General features: G+C 37.1%; 1 protein-coding gene across 1 annotated transcript in view; it reads left to right on the forward strand.

The window, feature by feature from the left end:
- mprip (myosin phosphatase Rho interacting protein) overlaps positions 1-20,977 on the forward strand; it is a 61,758-nt gene extending 40,781 nt beyond the window's left edge. The window contains exons 15-24 of the mRNA XM_058792959.1: positions 2,910-3,047; positions 4,883-7,390; positions 10,095-10,242; positions 11,140-11,257; positions 11,698-11,857; positions 14,580-14,690; positions 14,773-14,859; positions 16,543-16,705; positions 16,789-16,874; positions 20,087-20,977. Coding sequence (XP_058648942.1) covers positions 2,910-3,047; positions 4,883-7,390; positions 10,095-10,242; positions 11,140-11,257; positions 11,698-11,857; positions 14,580-14,690; positions 14,773-14,859; positions 16,543-16,705; positions 16,789-16,874; positions 20,087-20,158 — 3,591 coding nt within the window. The 3' untranslated portion in view covers positions 20,159-20,977. The remainder of the gene's footprint in view (positions 1-2,909; positions 3,048-4,882; positions 7,391-10,094; positions 10,243-11,139; positions 11,258-11,697; positions 11,858-14,579; positions 14,691-14,772; positions 14,860-16,542; positions 16,706-16,788; positions 16,875-20,086) is intronic.
- The last annotated feature ends 240 nt before the right edge of the window (positions 20,978-21,217 follow it).

Raw genomic sequence — 21,217 nt, forward strand, 5'->3', positions numbered from 1 at the left:
TGTTTAATCTTAATTACATGATTGGCCGAATAATTAATCTAATTTAACGCAAAATTAATCGCACATCAATTTAGGCTTAGAAATTACTCCCTATTTAAAGTGAGTCGTTTAAAGTCATTAGAAGTTATTGTGTTAGATAAAAAAAATAAATATTGAAATGTTGTTTTTTTTTAAATCAAATGATACTTTAAATATGAAATTAAAAGTGGGATTAGGTAACGGTGAGTCTTGAATCATTCATTCAACTGAGTCAATCAAACAACTGATTCATTCAGAAGCGAAGCAAGTGACTGTGTCTGCGTCCCAATGTGCATACTATCCATCCTAAATTCTACGTGATAGTAGCAGGGATTAAAGTTCTCCGTCGCTACGACGGATTTCCGTTAATTGCAGGGTTCCCGCCTGTCTTTAATGTCTTAAATGCACTTTTCATAATTTTAAGGCCGTAAATAGGCTTACATTTCTCAAATAGTGTAATACATTTCTTAATTTTAGCTTGAATAGGTCTAAAATTAAGGAAAGACGAGGTGTATTCAGCCTGCTGAGGGGGATGTGATCAAAGCCTGGATTGGAGTGAAAGCACGTTCCTCTCTCCGCTCGAAGCGTTCTGTAGTCACTCCACTCTTGGTCCACTCCGGGTTTTCTGTTCCCGCTCACGGAAAAACTGCTCCGTGTTCACTCCATTAGTTATTAGGGATAAATGAGGGGAAAAGAAACGTGTAGCGCATTGTTGTTGTTGTTCTGCCGGCACACCAAAAATCATCCCCGCCACGGCTGCAGGTTCTCACTGACAACACAGTAACACCGCTCGCATCATTCACAGTCGGGTTATTATCAGAGAACAGAGCAGAACTTGAATTTCGGCGCAGGATTGCGGCTATTACCGGTAATAATCATTCTACTTATTTCTGCAGGTTCCGACAGAATGCATCACATTTGCACCTGCTTTTGAGTCTTGAGAACTCACTCGCGCGCTCTCATCTGTGCACAGATCGCGATAAGGAGAGTGACAGCTTTTAATAATTATTAAGGGAGTTTGCAAATGTGATATTGATTTAATACAACAGATTAATAAACAAGTACTGCATTTTTGCTCTATATCAACGAAAATAGTTCTAAATAAAGTAACAGCTGAGCCGATGCGCATCTCTAAAAGCAAACACAGGGGTTACTGTATAATTTCAGTTATTTAAATCATTTAATAGTTCTGTATTCAAAATTGTATATTTAGAACATTAATCTACACATGAATTTATGAATTTAATTGCACTCATGCCACCTCTGAGCCTCATTAAACGTCTGAAAATGTACCTACATGCCACTTTTGTGTTCTTCTGTGCCACCTCTGTAGTATAAATTAATTTCTTATTAATACTAATTTCATATAATTGGTAACTTATTTGTCTTATTCTACTTCTTATTAATATATATTTTTTTAAATAGAAATTTTAAAAAGCTTATAAACATATAATTTTTTGAATTTGACATAGATGAAAATGATGCCATTTGCAAAAAAGAAAATGTCCTGTAAATCACTTTGAGTCAAATGTCACCTCGAATTAGGAAGGCAAATTTTTTTATCAGAATTTTTGATTATTGATCAGAAGCTGCTCCTAATTAAATTAGGAGGGCAAGGCTCCTAAAAAAAAAAAGTAAGCATATAGATCCATGTGTAACACATTAGATCCATGCATGAGGTCTTAAAGAGACAGCAGCCTAAATAAACCTGCTGCTGTCTGTCATTATACAGTGAAGACTATCCAGTGTTATTTTACAGTTGAATAGATTATAGTTAGACCTAACTGAAAAAAAATAAGTACTGATAATTTAATTTGTATCTTGTTATTATTTTTGTTTGTGCTATTGATTGTCATTAATTTATTTGTTCTTATATTATTATTTACTAAATTATTCAAAGACTTTATTCTTTTTTTAGTTAAAATAAATTCGATTCTGAGTGCAGGTGATTGTTGGGTGGGGAGGGGGCGTGGTCCATGGCAAATAGTCCTGCCACCACAACTGGAAAAAATCCTAGAGGAAACACTGCGTACATTTAATAAAATTAGAAAAAAGCATTTACAAAAGTTAAAAAAAAAATGCCCCTGTAAATCACTTTGTCAAATGTCACCTCGTATTAAGAAGGCTAATTTTTGATCAGAATTTTTTATTATTGATTAGAAGGTGCTCCTAAATTTTTTTAATTAGGAGGACACGTGCTCCTGAAAAGTTTTCAGTCAAAAGATTTTTTTTTTTTTGCTTTAACCCCTGTAGTAGTAATTTTCAATACTATTTAGGGCAGATAGGGTGGATAGTATGCACATTGGGACGCAGGGTGTCTTTATGAATGACTGAATCATTGACTCACTCGACTTGTTCAAAAACGTAAATTCATTCAGTAACGAATCACAGTTGTGTGTTGCTCAGAAAACAACAACAGTTCTGCTGTGGCTTTGTTTGGGTTTGTGAAACTGAGCAGAATATTGACAATATTGTGTATAAAATTTAGCAGAACCTTAAATTTTTGTTTATTGAACTGTTATAAAGCAATATAACGTTTGCACTGCTGCGGATGTTGGGCAGAAACTGCACTCTTGCTGGTGTGATATTGCTAAACTATATCATATGTTATAATAGGGTAATATTTTTCACTCATATCTTGAATTTTAGGCTTATATAACTGCATTTTAATAGACTCCATCACGCAATCAGTCGTCCTGCATCATGTTCATCAGCAAGTTGCATCAGTGTAAGATGACGGACAGGTTTGGATACCGTGGCGTTATTTTCTCTATATTTAATCGCACCAAAATAATGTGTTCAACAGCCCTAGTTTAAACACCCAGAGTTTAAAAATGAAATATGATATCATTTCAGATCATAACTTCTCTTTGTGCTGTGGACATTGTTAGGTTGAAGAGCTGAAAGCTCAGTTGGAGAGCTGCCACCAGCAGTTAATGGACTCCAATCGGCACAAGCTGGAGCTGGAGGGTCAGCTCAAAAGCGCTCTTGTGCATGAACAGCAGATCCGTGCCGGTTACATTTCACCGGTAGGCCACATTTATGTCATGGTTTTCATAGCGTATTCAGGTATTGCCTGATTGAACACATTGTGTGTCATTATTAGGACAAGAACAAACACATGGCTTCCATCTTTATCATCGAAGCTGCAAACGCGCGCTTTGCATGTCTAGAGACCGTTGCATGAAAACGAACAGAGCTTTTTTGCCTCTACTTAAGATTCCTCTTGCCATGTTCAAGGAAAATTACATAAAAAATTTCAATTTCATGCAAGCTCTATTGCATGTTCCAACATAGAAATGATTAACATTAACTGAACATGAATTAATAAATATGCAATGATGGCATGAAAAAATACTCTGAACTTGGACTTACAGAGCCCTCCGGATACATTCATACTCAATGATACCTGCTTTAAATTACTGGAAAACATTTACAGCATATTATTTAAAAAAAATATTTTGTTAACACTTTACTTAAAACCTTTATGCATAATGGGTTAAAAAGGTATTCATAATATATGTTGTAATGCATTATTCATAAATAATTTTAACCAAAGTTAAAATGCATTATAATATTTGAGGGTTTGTTTGCAATGTGTTTTAATGCATTATACTTTCTAAAGGTGTAACAATGAATAGATAAGTTTATAGTGTATTATATCTGTGGTTAAGGTTATTTATGAGATTATACAATGCATTGTACGGTGCATTATTAATGCATTAAAATACTTCTATACTTTATATATAAAGGATAAAAGTAAAGTGTGACCAATATTTTTCAAAATGAATATGCTTTTATTAGTAGTATTTATATAATGAATGTTTAAAGGTTAGAAAAATAAGAGGAACACAAAGTTCTCCCTTCCAGATCTCTTGCCTATTTGTATTTTCTCAAAAACATTGAGTATCGGTGTATCTTAAGGGTATTGAAAATTATTTAAAAATGCATCTTTTGCAGAATCGTGCTACATGAATATTGACATTGACAAAAGATGCCTATTCAGGGCATACGTGCATGATGTTTTATTCATATTTAACATTTATTCATTTCATTTTAACCTAATTCTTGACTTCTTCCATATAGAGTATGTCTGTGTGTTCATGTGTGTTACGTGTGCGTGTATGTTTGTCTTTAGCGTTTGTTCAAAATATTGATGCATTGTCTTCTGAGCTTAATTTGGACTTCTCAAAATTCTTTTATTGACTTGTTTTGGCATTAAGTAGCGACAGTTATTTTTGGTTCTTTAACATTTTGTAGTATACCTTTTCAGTATACCAAAATTAAGGCTTATATGTATTAAAAGCAAATGTGTGGTGATTTTTATCTTAAGCATGGCATTGTTCCACAAAAGGTGATTCTGTATATTGATTATCTGTCCAGGACACATTTTCATCTCCCACCAGCTAGTTTTAAAGGGTTGTCTTTTACGTATTTATTTATTCAGGTTTGTTATAAACAGACACAGCAGTAGTTGCACAGTAGTTTAGGTTAAATTGTTCCTCAAAAGGCCTGCAGGCTTAACTGGATGGCATGTAACTGTTCTGGCATTCTTAGCTAGCACTAATTTTGCGTTACTTACCCCATGAAACAACTCTTTAACCTCTTAATATGCATGCATTGTTTCGAATTACTAACCTTTTGCCATTAATTTTTTTTCTAGCGTTCTAATGCGCCTTATTCCATGAAAGAAGCTGAATGAATTTACTGTCCCTTTAACCTTAATAGATTGATTCGACACAGTTGTTGTAATAAAATGTACATTTACCTCAAATCCTCAACACTGTTAATTATAATCTAGAAATTGATTAGCGTTGTTCATCTGTGCTGACTGTTAACCAACTGTCTGGTCCCCTTTTCCAAGCTGGAGTCCCCTTTGAGTGTTGAGACAGAGCCCCAGATGAAGAGGACTGAACTGGTTAGTTCTCAAGCTCAGAGCTTAACAAAGAAGTACCAGGAAACCAAAGAGATCCTGCAGCTGCAAGAACTGAAAAAGCGCAACATGCAGGCACAGCTTGGCCTTTCTCTCTCACACTGGCCCGCAAAGGAACCTTACCTTTCTGACACCAAAAAACCCGCCACCTCCGAGGTCTGTCCCTCAAACTCCATTCAAAAAACGGTCAGCTTCATGCTTCAGGATAGCGAGGGAAAGATCAGAGAGCTAGAGAGCTTGATAGATACCAGTGAGCCTCTGACATTAAGAGAGCTGATAAAGCTCATGCACTCGCATAGCGAATGCGTTTGGGTAGAAAGTCCTCAAGGACAGGAAAGTAGTGAGTCAGTAGGAGAAATGACGCAGAAACTGTTGGAAAGCCTCAAGAACCAACAGGAGATTGAGAATGAGACGATGAGGAAAAGCTTGGAAAAGGCTGGAGACTGTATTCGGGACTATGAATCTCGTTTGGTCACCATGGAGGACATGCTGGGAAGAGTTCATAGGCAGAAAATGGAGAGTTCGTTTGCATTAGGTTGCTCGAGAGAAGACCATCCGGATCGGTCACAGCAGGTGGAGTTGCTCGCGAGCGAAAATGTAGCTTTGAACCAGCGCTATCAGGAAATTTTGAACCAGTTGAGAGAAGCGGATCGAGAAATAGACAGGCTGAAAGCTGAGCTTTGTAGAATACGTAGCAGTCAGCAATATCCACAATCCAAAGTGGACCAGGAGCAAGAAGACAAAGAGACCTCTGAGAAAAATGTGTGCGAGCGGGAACTCTATGAGAAGTCACAGAAGCTACAAGAGGCTCTTATTAAATTGGAAACTCTTGGTAATAATTTGAAAGATACAGAGAAAAGATTGCAACTTAAAGAAGCAACGCTTAGGGGTCTTGGATTTCAGGTGGCAGTAAGCGAAAACGATGATAAAGAGTTAGATTCGGAGACAGATGACCTCAAGCGCCAGTTGGAGGTCCTTCAGTCCAAGCTTTTAGAGAAGGACAAGCAGCTTCAAAATGCTGAGCAGGTCTGTAGAGAACTTCAGTCCCAGAATGCGAAACATGAAGAGACCGCAAGGATGTGTAATCAGATGCTTGCAGATGCTCAGGAGGAAATTAGGACGTTGAAAGAGAAGGCAGTCACTCAAGGTACGTTTGGTAGTGAACCAGGAACAGAAATTGGTCGCCAAGAGTTAATGCAAAAACTCACAAATGAAGGTGTAATTGAGGAAGTCGTGGAAGAGTTCAAGAGCAAGTCTAAATCTCTTAATCATCTACTTGACATGTTGGTAATTGGCAGTAAGACAGATTTGTCCATGGACACCAACATTTTGGATGAGAATCAGACAGGAATGATGGAGATGTTTGAGAGAATGATTCTACATAAGGTTTTAGCTGGTTTAGAGGACTGTCAGAAAGGCTCCGAGGTTGAGCAAACCCTGAGGAGTGTTGTAGAACGTATGCTAGCGGATAGTAAAATGCTGCTGCTTATGAATAAGCTCTCCAACCTCCAAGAACCTCCAAGTGATGCAAAACCTGCATCTTGCACAGAAAAAAGCGCTGGATATGGAAATGCACTGAGTGAAGAGACGATGAAATCGAATGTTTTGAATCAGTTGCTCGATGATGCTGCCAACCCCTGCATCATGAAGACTCTCACCGAAGTCATTCAGAAGAAAGTGGCGTTATTGAATCAAACCGCTTCTGCTCTTAGGGAACGAACTAATGAGGAGCTTCAGTCGTTGGTTTTGACTCTTTCAAGCTGTGGCTCTCAAAGAACCTGGTCTGAGTATGTTCGTGAGTCCATAATGGACATAACATGCATGTACTTGGTAGTCCTTCAGATCTTGCCAAGGACAAGTCCGTTAGACCTGTCTGCATGTGGAAAATGTGCTGATTTGGGAGCACAACTCGAGTCTGAGAAGCAGGTGATGTCAAGTGTCCAGAGTCCCATCAGTGTAACCCACATTCAGATCGAAGGAGAACCAATTGACTCTCTGGACAAGGCCATACTGCTTCAGGACATATTGGCCAAGCATAAGAAGGAGCTGCGAGAATTAAAGGAGGCGTACGAGCAAGAAGCAGAAAAGCTGAGGTTGGAAGTGGCCAAGGCTGGTGAGACTCTGAGACTGAGATCCGAGGAGAACGTGAAAGAGATCGACTCTCTGACCGTGTGCATGGAGAACCTGAAGAAGAAGCACGAGATGGAGCGTAAGGACTTAATAGCACACTTCAATCAAGAGATGGAAGAGCTTACGGATGCCGTCGGCCCTGTCGAACCTGGAATGGACGGCGAGCCGAACTCGACTTCCCTCAAAGTGCGGATCCAAAAACTCATGTCCCGGCTGTCCGAACTGACTGAGGAAATGAATCTGCGAGAGCGTGATGGGGATGCGACATTGCTGCGTCTGAAATACGAGAAAGACCTGGAAAACCTAAAGGTCAAGGAGTTCCGTGTCCTTGCTGTTCTCCGTCTGTATTGACTTCATGTGGCAACCTTAAACCTGATCCTTTCCCCTCCTTTTCTCATACTAACCCTGCTTTGTGGTGCTTTGGTCTGGCCTAATATTTCTCACCAGTGATGCATGGCTGCTAACAATAGGTTTGCATGTACGGTTTAATGCTAGGCGTGTGGATGAGCCGACTGTGATGAGAGGAAAATACACCATTATCTCATTGAAGAAGTCTATTGGAGAACAATTAAGAATCCATTCATCAGACATTATGGAGAATGCATAACTGCATACTCCTTGTGTCAGCAAGTCTGAAAACTTATATGGTTCACCTGGTTGACTTTTATCTGAACTTGTTCTCACAATTAACCTCTTTGCCTGATTAACAGCCAGTGCTCTTTGCATAAATTGCTGCTTATCTTTGATAACTGCAAAATGCCAGCTGCTTAACCTAATCAATAACAAATAATGCATGACAATAACTTAAATGTTTTATTTTAAACAATTAAGTACATATGAAAGTATTTGTGAAAGAATTGGCTTTGAAGACAGAGATGATTAAATTGCATTATGTATTATTATAATAAAACTAATTTAGATGATAAATTATTACAATTATTACAGTATCGTATTGTTGCACCAACAAAGTGGAACATCTGGCAATTTAAAATTTCCAAGTGCTGACAACAAACAGTTAATGTTTTGTACTCTGTCACTCAGTTGCTGATTACAAACACATGAATAATGGGATAATGGAAAAAATGAGAATTTCTGAAGTTTTCTATTATATTTTGTCAGTGTGATGTGGCTTTAAGGACCAGAGCTCAAGTCGGTTCCTAGATCATTTTTGCGATTATGGACAAATTCTAAACATGAAATTATGAGGCCAGTTTCAAATGGCGTTGGCATTGGTGCAATGATTTTTCACTTTTTTTTCTTTTTCTTTATTGTTTGCAAAACATAATTATTTACATAATTTGTGTTTAGTAATAGGGGGAATGAGAAATATTCCTGCAACTCCAATTTTTTTTTCTAATATTTCATTTTTAAAAGACTGCTTGAAGTTTATATTAAACATTTAGCATTTAAATTTGTAGGTTACTTCTTACAAGATTCAATTCATTTAAGGTTTAAAAATATATAATGGCAAAAAAAAGCTCTAAATGCTACATTTGTCGTCAGTATGTGCTACTGGACTCATGTTTGTCAGGACAAAAGAGGAAATGAGATTTTCCACCCAGAGAGACTGCTGAGTAAACAAGCGCAGGTGCGGCTGTATTACAGGGACAGGAAGAGTTGGCCTGTAGTGGATCAGGACACAGGCCATGTCCCTGGACAGTGGACACTAGTCCCTCAAAAACAACTGCTTCATTCGCTCCCCTGTTTAGAGCTGAGTGCAGAGATTAAGGCCATTGAATAGACAGAAGAGCATTGACATCTCTTGTACTGAAATTAAACTCCATGTTGATTAATAGTAGCTCTAATCCTATAAGAGTCTTTACATTAATGACAAATCCTACAAATATAGGTGCTGCGTTTTTTTAAAATAGAAATTCCAGTTGTTTTTCAGACGTAGGCCTCTATACATTGAAATTTAAAACAATAGGTATCTACGAGCATATGTAGCGCCCCCAAAGCATACTTTGGACATTTAAGCTGCAAATGTTTGAATTTCAATGCATTAAAATCTTAAGTACCCTAGTGAAAACTAAATTTGAATTGTATTTATTTTGTGCTAAGTATACTACAAATGTATTTATGTGCTTAATAAAAATACCCTGCAATTGTATTTTTGTTATACTAAACTGGTATACTTAGTTTTTTAAATTTGAACAACTTATTTTGTGCTTAATGCACTTTAATTGTGCAGAAGTAGTGCTGAATTCTAACTAAAGATATACAGAAGAATATTTGATTGCGCTAAAGTGGAACTATTGCAAGTATACTTCAGATACACTTTAAATATCTCGCAACTGATATTATACAAAGATCATTCAGTCCTTATTAATAGTGATATTAAAACACATTTTAGGCATAATATTAAGAAATTGCACATTGTGCAATAAAGTAATACTCCAAATAAAGTTTAATTATTATTTATATCAGATTTTAATTTATGTTTGAAGTATATACATTTATTTTAAATAAATTATGGCTTAGGATTTTTTTACCAAATCAGATGCTAGAGCTTTTCTGTACTATTTTTTTCATTGACTTTTAACTGGTGTCAAGGTGATTTTAGTGCATGTATAAATTCATCACTATCAACATGATCCACCAACATTTGACAACCACAAACTGTCCAATACTTTTTACCTTGAGTTTGAACAGTATATCTACTGCTTTATCATTTACCGGCTCTTTTGCGGTCTTTCTTTGATATTTTGTATCAGTTATAGTCATGCATTAAGTCTGGCTAAAGTGTCCAAGTGTTTGGGATGAACATTGAATGAACAAACAGTCCCATCACAGTGTGTGTATTTGTTTCTTTTGTGAAGCCATCTCTCACTGGCCTCTGTGTCCCCTTTATGTCATCGTAGGTTATTAATACCTGGCTTTGTGTGGACACTCTTCTGTCCACATATTGCTAATCTCTGTCGTCTGTGTAAATGTTGTCCTTGTCAGAGTAGAAGTGGACTTGAATCGATCAGAACGAGATGAATTAAATGCCGCTTCTTGCATTTCCCTACAGGCGACGTGTGAACGAGGCTTCGCCGCCATGGAAGAGTCTCACCAGAAGGTGATCGATGAGCTGCAGAAAAAGCACCAGCGGGAACTGGAGAAACTGCAGGACGAGAAAGAGAGACTGCTGGCGGAAGAGACCGCAGCCACTATAGCTGGTTAGTAAGGATGAAAAGGGCCAGGAGAAGCTGTTTTGTGTCATTCTGTTGCTGAATATGATAATTCACAGAGATCTGATCACATATACACAGTGTAGAATAGGACATTCCAGAATCACATGCAAATTCTTAATAAAAATATGCTCCTTATGCCCAAATCCAGTATCTCTTAAACATAAAATATTAAATTGTGCTGATTTAACGCTTGCACCATGCTGAAAATCCTTTACCTAATTTGGGGTTCCCAGTTATAAATGACCAGACTTTTAAAATTGTTTGTAAGCATCTTATTATGCTATATTATCACCAAATCTTGGATTCAGTCCTTGTTTTATTTCAGTTAGCACAGGTTTTGTATTTCTTTTTGGAACGAGTTTATGAATGACAATTTTGGCAATGATCACTTTGGTGCATTAGCTCAGATCAATAAGGCCTATGATCAGTCAGATCCAAAAAAAATAAAAAATACAAAACCGGTTAATTGGAAAAAATTGACACAAAATATTTGGTGGTAATATAGCATAATGAGATTTTTTTTTTGTAGTCCTGTCATTTTTGATGGAGAATACCACAAGTGTAACAAGGTGGGGAAAAACACAAAATATATTCAAATGAATTTTGAATTAATTTATAGTCCGTATGACCAGAAAGTTAGAAAGCTTTAGTCCAATACCATAATATTAACTAGCATTTCGGGAAAAAGAAAATCCTCTCCAGGTAAAAATTATAAATTGTCTTAGGAAGTTGTATTTCTCAGCAAACGCTTTCAACAAAATTTTCATTTGTCATTCCTGAATCTATTTTAGAGTTTTTTTTTTTTTTTTTTTAATGCCAATTTCTGATTTTAAGACACATTACTAAATATACAGCCTTTTAATGATGTTTTTCTTTGATTAGCTATCGAAGCAATGAAGAATGCACATCGGACGGAGCTTGAGCGGGAACTGGAGAAAACACGCAAGACCAACTGCAACACTGAAAACGCAGACATAGAGGAAATCCGCAAACAGCACGAGTCAGTTGTTATTCAGTTATGCAGCGCAGCCGCACCTTTGCATTCTTTTGAAAAATAAACAACTGTTTCTTCAGATTTAATTGCTTGAAACGAGTTTATAAAGCCACACCTCTACCTCGCTTTTATGATGTTTTTCTTCTGACTTCACTGTTGAAGCTGTGATATGCAAATAAGAATTGTGTGTATTTTGCATACTACATTAATTAGAGTGGATAAAGGGTTTAAAGCCTGACTGCATGACCGCCTCTATTGCCAAGTGTATCCTGGGGCAACGCAGCCTAGATGCCAAATCTGGAGTGATTGCACAGTTTCTTTCTTTGTGTACATGCTCGTAATCTGCCCTCAAGCTCTTGGCTGTACTTCTGTCTAGACTTAAAGGCCTTGCTCTTTTATTGTCACTTTCAGCTGAAAGGAAAAATGCATGTGCATTTGTGTTGTAGGGAAGAGCTGATGTCATACCAGAGGGAGATCGAGGTGTTGTCGGAGCAGTACTCACAGAAGTGCTTAGAAAACGCTCATCTGGCCCAGGCACTGGAGGCCGAGAGACAGGCGCTCAGACAGTGCCAGCGGGAGAACCAGGAACTCAATGCGCACAACCAGGTAACCAGTAGGGCTGTCAAAATGGTTGAAAAACTACATTCGAATTATATTCGAATTTAAAAGGCATAATTTCAGTTAGGGGGAAAAAAGCTTTTGGCTTCTCTCCTGAGGCCACAAGAGGCGCATCGAGCAAAATATTACTAATCCACAGTTCTTCAAAGCATAAAATAACACGACTATCTTTGAAAAATGTGCATAATGTTTAACCTTATATAATTAAGTTGCTTAAACAATTAGAAACAAAACAGCATCATGTATACAAGTTTAATACAAAGCATGGAAAACCAATCACAAAGAGTAACGTTACTTTTTTTCATTTAAAAACATGAGATGCAGTGGAATGGGGAGAGACCCGTCCCGCCATAAAGTTGAGACATGTTTTTTCAAAGTTGAACTTACAATAATTTTAAATGGCTTTCTAAATATCCGACTCTCTTTTGCGAGACGCGAGTGCAACGGTGATAGATGTCCCTCTTGAAAATGCGATAAATATGCGTTCTGTGTGACCGGCTTGGTTCCAGTTTTGACATAAACAACATAATCTCCGCATTGATGTTCTCTTTTTCCGCAGTATTTTAAATGAACAACGTATCCAGTGGGTTCAACTGGATAGGCTAAAAAAAGCATTAAAATGCAATGATACCTACCTACATCTTCATCGTATCGTGTGCGCCAGATAAGGCTGCCTGACACACCCCAAAAATTCGAATGCAACGTTTTGCATTGGAATGTGGATTTTTATTTTAAATTCGACAAATATTCGAAAGTCTTTTTTTTTTTTGACAGCCCTAGTAACCAGTGCTAATTTCACTGACAAATAATTTCCTAAAAATTAGATTTTTTGGTTAAACTTTTAATAAATTGCCATTAACTTGTATAAGTTTCATGATTTTAATTCATTAGACATGTTTTTTAATAAAATGTCATTTAACCATTAAAACAGAGTCTAGAAAAATTAAAAAGTAATTTGAAAAAAAAAAAAAAAAACCTAATTTGGGGAAAAAATTTAACTGATTTTACAGGGCCCTATTCACTGACAAAAATGAGACTATAACTAAATAAACAATTTTGAATGACAAAAACTGACGAATCTATTGACTGTTTCGTCAATGAATGAAAATGAGACAAAAAATGTTAGGGAGAGAACTGAATTCTCTTTCGCATCTTATTGTGATTTAACAGACAGTTACGCACAAAATTGTCAAACTGTCCATTTTGGTGAGCATTCAGCGTTGGTATGTATTAAGTGAATGTAAGCAGTTGTGAGAATATCAGATGTGTGTCAGTATATCGGATCCATGCGTTAGGTCTTAAAGTGACAGCAGCCTAATAAACCTGCTACTGTCTGTTTCATTAATGTTAAAGGGCACCTATTATGCAAAATAATAAACATCCACCCACTCCTCTTTTTTTTTTAATCCCCTTTAAACCAAATCAGTCTCACTAGGCCTGCCGTTTTGATTCTCTATGCAATGTGACACCATGTGGCCAGGCCACGGGGGTTAATTTACAGCTCTGCATTGCTATAGTTTCCACCCCCTGAGCTGTTGTATGATGTCCTCCATTTTCTCCGCTCGAGAGCAGCTGTAACATCAGCATTGTCTCGTAAACAATCCCTGTGTTCTGTGTTTGGATGTAAGACTGAACACAAGAGTCTTCATTTTCTCCCAAAATCGAAACCACTGATGGATTACTTTCATTTTTCAAGGTAATGCGCCTCAAAATCTCCCTAAATACGTTTATGTCTGCACAAATCATTTCATTCCAGACAGCTTTGTGAATGTCGTGCCGTTATAGTAATTAATGTTTTAACCATGTTTGCGTACGTTATCAAAGTATTTTAAATGATCAGAGCTGCGCTTGTGAGATTAGTTCGCTGGCACGTAGTCGCGCCGATGACAGGTCAGTGCGGCGCAAGCTCTGTAACATTGCACTGTTTCGTCCCACTTTCAGTGCATTTGGCTTCCCATATGTATGGCTAAACAGCGGTTCTCTCGCTCTGTTATGTTGCTTCTAGGTAGGTGTGCAAACTTAGCATGTAGGCGTATACGCGATGCCCTCTTCTGGAAACGGGGCGGGAATATGCAGCTCATTTGCATTTAAAGTGATACACACCAAAACAGCTCTTTTTTTAGACACACCCCAAAAATGACATTTTCTAGCTGTTATAATAAATGATCTGTGGGGTATTTTGAGCTGAAACTTCACAGACACATTCTAGGGACACCCTAGACCAATATTACATTTTGTTAAAAGGGGCATAATAGGTGCCCTTTAATCAAACAACAAAAAAGAGAGAAAATCACTCACTACTCATGATTGAATCACTTTAGTATTAATCTATATTTAGTTCATATAAAAGTATGCTTGAAAGAGTGAAGAAGGCATTTTATATGTCACATCAGTTAAATCTGTGTCTGTATTGCATCTTCAAACTGTAATATTCATATTAACAGGAAAATACATTGTTTTCTCCAGGAGTATATAATGAGTTTGGACATTTTAGATAAATTATTAATGAATGCTTTATAGTTTAACATTTCAGATGACTAAAACTAAATGATGTTTTGGTCAAGACTAACTAAAATGAAATCAAAATTTGCTGTCAAAATTACCACTGCAGGTACCCATGACCTTAACGCAAATAAATCCACTTCAGATGCACATAAGACCTGATTTTGTCCCCCAACGTGCTGTTTTATGCTGCTTGTCTGTTACGCAGGAGCTAAACAATCGTCTGGCAGCTGAGATCACTAAGATGCGATCGATGACGAGCGAGGACGGCGGAGACACTGGCGGGGTCATACAGGGGAAGGAGCTGTACGAGCTGGAGGTCTGTTTCTTCTCTTCACGTCTCACTCTATTTCCACAGCATCCTGGGAATGAAAAGCTCATCGTCACACTTGTATTCACAGGTTATGTTGAGGGTGAAGGAGTCAGAAGTGCAGTATCTGAAGCAGGAGATCAACTCTTTAAAAGATGAGCTCCAGACTGCCCAAAGAGTAAGTGCTGCAACTTCATGTATGTTTGAAGAGTTTTAAAACCAAATTCTAAAGACTTTTTCAAAACTTTCACAAATAAAATTAATACTGTATGTCCTTACAAAACACCTCCATACAATTTATTTTTGGTTATTTAAACAGGCTGCGGCACACAAGTTTAAAATATTTAAGAGATGTTTTATTTAGTAAATGCATATGTATTGCAATTGGTTTTGTTCTAATGTAGTATCAATACATTAGAATTATAGGTCAATGATATTTGATTTTGCAGATACGATGATAATGTGTTCAAAGAAATAAACAGATTATTGTGCCGATACTTGTACAATATATAAATTGATATATAATTGAATATATAAATAATATTCTTAGACTTTCCTCCTTGCAATGGATGGCTCAGAGTGAGTTAACATTTAAATTAAATGCCAGATACAGTTTGTGTAACCAGAAAATACCAGTAATATCCAGAAAATAAACAAGTATTTTATGTATTATGCAGGACTTTTAATTATAAACAGTCCCGAATACACTGGGACTCTCTTGCACTTACAACCATCTACAACATATAACAATATAAATGCCGTAATGTAAACGCTGACACAATTCATCATAAATTTGTAATATTCAACTGCTGTTTTGACTTTGTACATGCAGTGCTCATATTTATTTAAATATATCATCGCCTTATGAAGTTTAGTCATCACATAAGGATGTATTGCTATTTGTAAGATGGACACAGATAAAATACAATGTGGCCAGTCTTTTTCTAAATTGAAATTTATCAAATGTTTGTATTTATTCTGTGTTGTTGAATTTTGAATCTGTATATGCCAAGTAATAGCCCGTGAAGCTGATATGCCAATAAATTTAAATACAACTATTTTTGTTACCCAAATTTAAGATCTCCTAAAATGATAATAAAGCCTTTTGTTTTACCTTAAGAGTTTTCATGACCTGAATTTTTATCAAATAGATTTTTAAGACTTTTTAAGGACCCAGAAGCCCAATTTATACTTCTGCGTCAGACGCACAGGCCTGCGCCGTAACCTACGCCGTACCTGACGTGCGCCTCTCCAAAAATCTAACAGTGCGTCAATTCTACGCGGACTGCAAGCGCTGTGATTGGTCTGCTAGAACCCCTCCCTCCGTATGCACTTGAGTTTTGTGTGCGTTTATGAGCACTGTAATATAGTTTAATGTTACACCGTCTTATTTAAAATAAAACAAAGCAAAGAACAAGTGTCTTATCATTTATTATACTACAGCATTATACATCAGTAGTTGTCTGCGACAAACAATGTTGATCTGCCGTAGTACGCGCCTTGTGGAGATTGAAAGAATGCCATCTTCTCCTGTTCCGTTGTTGTCCCCTTTTTGTAGTTTTAAATAACGATTTAACGCAATGATTTGATATTTAATTGCCGCTGACGAGCCGCTTCTTCTTCGGCTTTGTCCATGATACTGCGGGTTACACCAGCAACATGCCCGTGGACACTGCAGACTAGTGGTCCGCATGTGTACTGCACGTCGACTCTGATGACGACGCAGAAGTATAAATTAAAACCGACACACAGCTTACGGCGTAGAGGCTACGGCGTAGGTCCGACGCAGAAGTATAAATTGGGCTTGATGAAAGAATGTATGCTGATTAACGTTAATAACCTGTGCCACGTCTCTTGATAGGATAAAAAATATGCAACCGATAAATATAAGGACATCTACACGGAGCTGAGCATCGTACGGGCCAAAGCGGAGCGCGATCTGTGCCGACTGCGCGAGCAGCTGCAGCAGGCCCATGATGCACTGGGGGAACCCACGCTGGAGGACGTGGAGCGCAGCGGTTACGGTACGACCCTCGCCTCAAAATCAACCCACACTCAAATACATTCACGTGCATGTTATGATGCGACCGGCTGCCATGTCTTTCAGATATCATGAAGTCAAAGAGCAATCCTGACATTTTAAAGATGGCGGCCGCAGCAGCCAAACGCTCCGAACGCACCATGAGGTCAAAGGTAGGTCTCCACACACTGGTGTTGAATAAGAGTTAGTTAAGCTTACACTGCCACCCTCAGGTCAACATGTTGTTGCCTTTAAGAAAAATACAGCAGCAGCTTCTGCTTGTGAACAGTCAGGAACTGAACTGTGTGTGTGCTGTGTTTTGTTGTCCAGGAAAAAGCCTGATATAGGTAGCGGTAAGACAATGTCTTTTGCACATTCCCCCCTCTAACACACAGTCCCGTGTGTGTGTGTGTGTGTGTGTGTGTGTGTGTGTGTGTGTGTCTCTGTTTTTCCCTCTGTTCCCAGTCTGTGAGTCGTGACATGCCCTGGGACAGCTAAAGACTAAACCTGAAGACCTTTGACTTCTGATTTTAGGTAAAAGCCCTTAGAAGGGAGCGAATGCGCTGAACTCCCCGTGCATCATTCAGAGGGATTCATGCTAGGGCTGGGCGATAAACCATATCATATTGAGATCATGATAAAGCGATGATAAGCTCTGGTCGTTTTTACTGGATCTGGATGAATCTAACTGTCAGTGCATGTCTGTAATAATCTGCATGTTACACAAACTCAAACACACGTGATGCTTTATGCCATTTACTTTGAGAGAAAAAAACTACCGTCAAGCAGTGATAGGTGTTTTCAAACTCTGCTTCATGAAGCTACGAAACCATGATGAATCAGCCAGTGATTTGGAGTGTGTTTTTACCTGATCTTGGACTTTATAAATTTGTAGACATTGTTCATGAGACATTTGTGTAATTAAAAGGAAGAGTAGTTGTTAATAGTCGGTTGTTGGCTGGTTTAGACAAGCCCTCCATAAAACAAAAACAAGCCGTGAAAATTAACAATCGAGAACACATTACACAGACGCTTCTTATTTAATGGTATTTAATTATTTGTTAATTGCATGTAATATATTATACTTTAAATAAAACCTTTGCAATGGTTTGTAAAGTTTCCATGCATGTTTGGCCTTAGTTTTTGTTGCATTTACACTGTTCTGACCAGCATGAGGAGATTCACTCGCTTCAAAATAGTGAATAATTTTGCAAAGCAGTTGGTTCAGTTGATTCAAAGCTTTTTAAAATAATTTTTTCTCCCATCAAAACTCACCACAAACCAACAAAATAAAGTTCAGTTTAACTCGAAGAAATTATATTATTATATAATATATTATTATTATTATTGTAACTAAAATAATAATATTATTTTTTTATGGAGTCATACAATCAAAATATATTTTCATCCATGTAATTTGTACAGTATCTTATTTAATAAAAATAAAAATGCTATTTTTTATTTTTTTTTGGTAAATTGTTATATTTTCATTTGATTGCATTTTACAGTTTTATTGCACCATTTTTAATGATGAATTTGTATTAAATCATAAAACACAGAATCTGGAAATGAAAAACAGAATTTATGGAAAAATCAATTAAGAGATGCCCTAAATTAAAAAGGATTTTACTCTGTAGTTTGATTGTGAACAACCGAGTGATGTTTACATTCATTCTAACAAACACGTGGAAGCATTTCCTTCCTCATTAATGCTAAATGAATATTGTGATTATTACATTTACATTTAGTCCTTTAGCAGACGCTTTTATCCAAAGTGACTTACGAATTCTGATATTGTGATAGTATTTTTGGCCACATCGCTCAGCTCTAGTTCATTGACAGACAAACAGATCAGATTATTTTCTGCCGTGGTGCATGTGATCCTGCTGAACGAAGGGCTGTCCGTGTCATCTCATGTTCATGGACTCAAGGGCATTTCCACATGCATTGCTGGAAATCGTTCATATCGCAGATAAACTGATTGAGTTTCACAGGACCGGTCGCGGCGGTTCACGGCATGTGTCTGAGTGTGTGTGTGTGTGTGTGTGTGTGTGTGTGTCACTGGAGTTTGTTGGTGGCACTGCTGCCAGTTTTGAACACTTCATTTTTGTTGAGGTCACTGATTTAAATGCAATGAAAAGGCAGGGATTTGTAATGAAGAAAATAAAAGACTTTTTGAATCATCATCATCCTTTTTTTTTTTTTTTTTTTTTACAGCAATTTTATTTTTATTTTATTTTTTTAGAGTTGCTTTGAACAGGGCTTTTGCAGGTCTTCCACAAATGAAGACCTTAAAAAGGTCTTAAATCGGAACAGAAAGTCTTACATTCATAAAGTCGTGGCATTAAATATTGCATGCACTGCAAAACATAAATATCTTCTTCTGTATTTTTGTCGTTTTCCAGTTCAAATATCTAAACATCCCCAAATCAAGATACATTTATTGGAGATGCAAAATGTTTTCTGAGAAATTGAACAATTAAGCGAGTTTCTGTCAATGGGATGCGAAAACTTTTCCTTTTGAATTAAGTTGATATTTCAGACTCCACTGGCAGATATTTGTTCTTGTTTTAATCATAAACTCGCTTCATTTGGATCAATATCACAGAAAACGACGTGTTCTTTCATTTTGATTCTCAAGTAAATGTATCTTAACTTTAGACATTCACACTGGAAGACAAGACAGAAGTACTGCAGAAGAACAGCACTTTTGCAGTGTGATCAGAAGCTATTCAAAGCTTAAGATATATTTTTTGTAAAATGAATGGAGATGGTCGAAAGCTGTATTTTCAGACTTTGAAGCGTTGCTAATACAATGCATTACTTACATTGCAAAACAATACATGCATGTCCCTGGACATTTACATTCACAGATCATATTGACATATGTGACCCTGGAGCACAAAACCAGTCATAAGATTTATACATCATTTTGTATGGTTTGTCAGGATAATATTTGGCCGAGATATTTGAGTATCTGGAATCTGAGGGTGCAAAAAAAAAAAAATCGAAATATTGAGAAATTCACCTTTAAAATTACTTTAAACACATGTTACTAATCAGAAATGAAGTTTTGATATATTTACGGTAGGAAATTTACAAAATATCTTCATGGAACATGATCTTTACATAATATCCTAATGTTTTTTGGCATAAAAGAAAAATTTATCATTTTGACTCGTACATTGTATCATTGGCTATTGCTACAAATATACCTGTGCTACTTTATGACTAGTTTTGTGCTCCAGGGTCACACATTGTGTTCCTTAATTGATCTTAAAACAAGTCAACCTTCATAAAACTTGCAGAAACCCTGTTTTTATTGACATGCTCACAGAAACCGCTTCAAAACATCACATTTGATTCTCTCTGTTTGCGTTTCCAGAGTCTGAAGGAAGGTTTGACGGCGGAGCAGAGACTTCACTTGTTTGACAACAAGGACACTAAGGACTTCTGACACAGATGCGTCGGCCGGCCTCGCTGCATGTTACTAGAGCGCCGCGTATTTTAGCCCAATAATTAATCACTTAGAGACACACTGGTCACAGCTACAGCGTATATTAAACATGGTATGAAGTTTGAGTTTTATGTCTATAGTCTGCATTTCATGCACTTCGGTTACTGTGACGTTGTTGGTTTGTTTTCATTGCCATGTCTTAATGTAAATACTTTGTTTTTAATGAAGCATCTATCATGCGTACACTAAACACGACTGTGTAAGCTACTGTTTTAACTCTTTAGTTTGTGTGAATCACCAGTGGAGGAAGTAACACTACAGATTATTGGCACGGCAGGAATCATCACGGCTTCAGGCTAGAAGTGGTTGCTTTGTGCGTTTCCTCCGGCTCTTTCTTGTTTTAGTGAAATGGGATGCATATAAAATAGCTGCATTTAGTCGACGCTTGCATCATTAACCGCTGACCTTCTGCAGCATCTCCGGATGTTTTAAATAAAGGACCATTTCTATGACTGTAAAACACACAGGAACAGACCTGGGAGGGTTTGGGCTGCTCTAAAGTATATGAACAAGTCGATATAAGGTTGCCGTTATGAATGAATACTGGTCCACTCACGTGAATGGGAGGTTTTTTTTTGTTTTGTTTCTTCAAGCTGATAAAGTCTGTAGTGTTGTTCAGTGGCAGTCCATTGTATTTATTTAAATGTTATGAATTTTTGTCTCACGTTTCCATTCATCTATACATTATTGTAAATATACTGCAAATGTACACGAACTGACAACAGGTTTATTAGCAATAAATATTTTTGCACCCTCTTTTGCACTGATTAATCTGTCACTTATTAATATTGCAGGGTGTTTGCGGGTCTTAAGAGAGCAGAAAATCTTGCATTCAAAGTCATTGCATTAAATGTTGCATGCACATCTTTCTTCAGCATTTTTTTTTTCTCGGGTACAAATTTAAGAGATTTTAAGAGAGCAAGTTATTTTTTGAGAAAAGGAACAAAATGAGTTTCTGGCATATCTGCCAGTGGGAAATGAAAAGGTAGTTTTCCTTCT

The sequence above is a fragment of the Onychostoma macrolepis genome, chromosome 12 (assembly GCF_012432095.1).
Source record: "Onychostoma macrolepis isolate SWU-2019 chromosome 12, ASM1243209v1, whole genome shotgun sequence".
Lineage (NCBI taxonomy): Eukaryota > Metazoa > Chordata > Actinopteri > Cypriniformes > Cyprinidae > Onychostoma > Onychostoma macrolepis.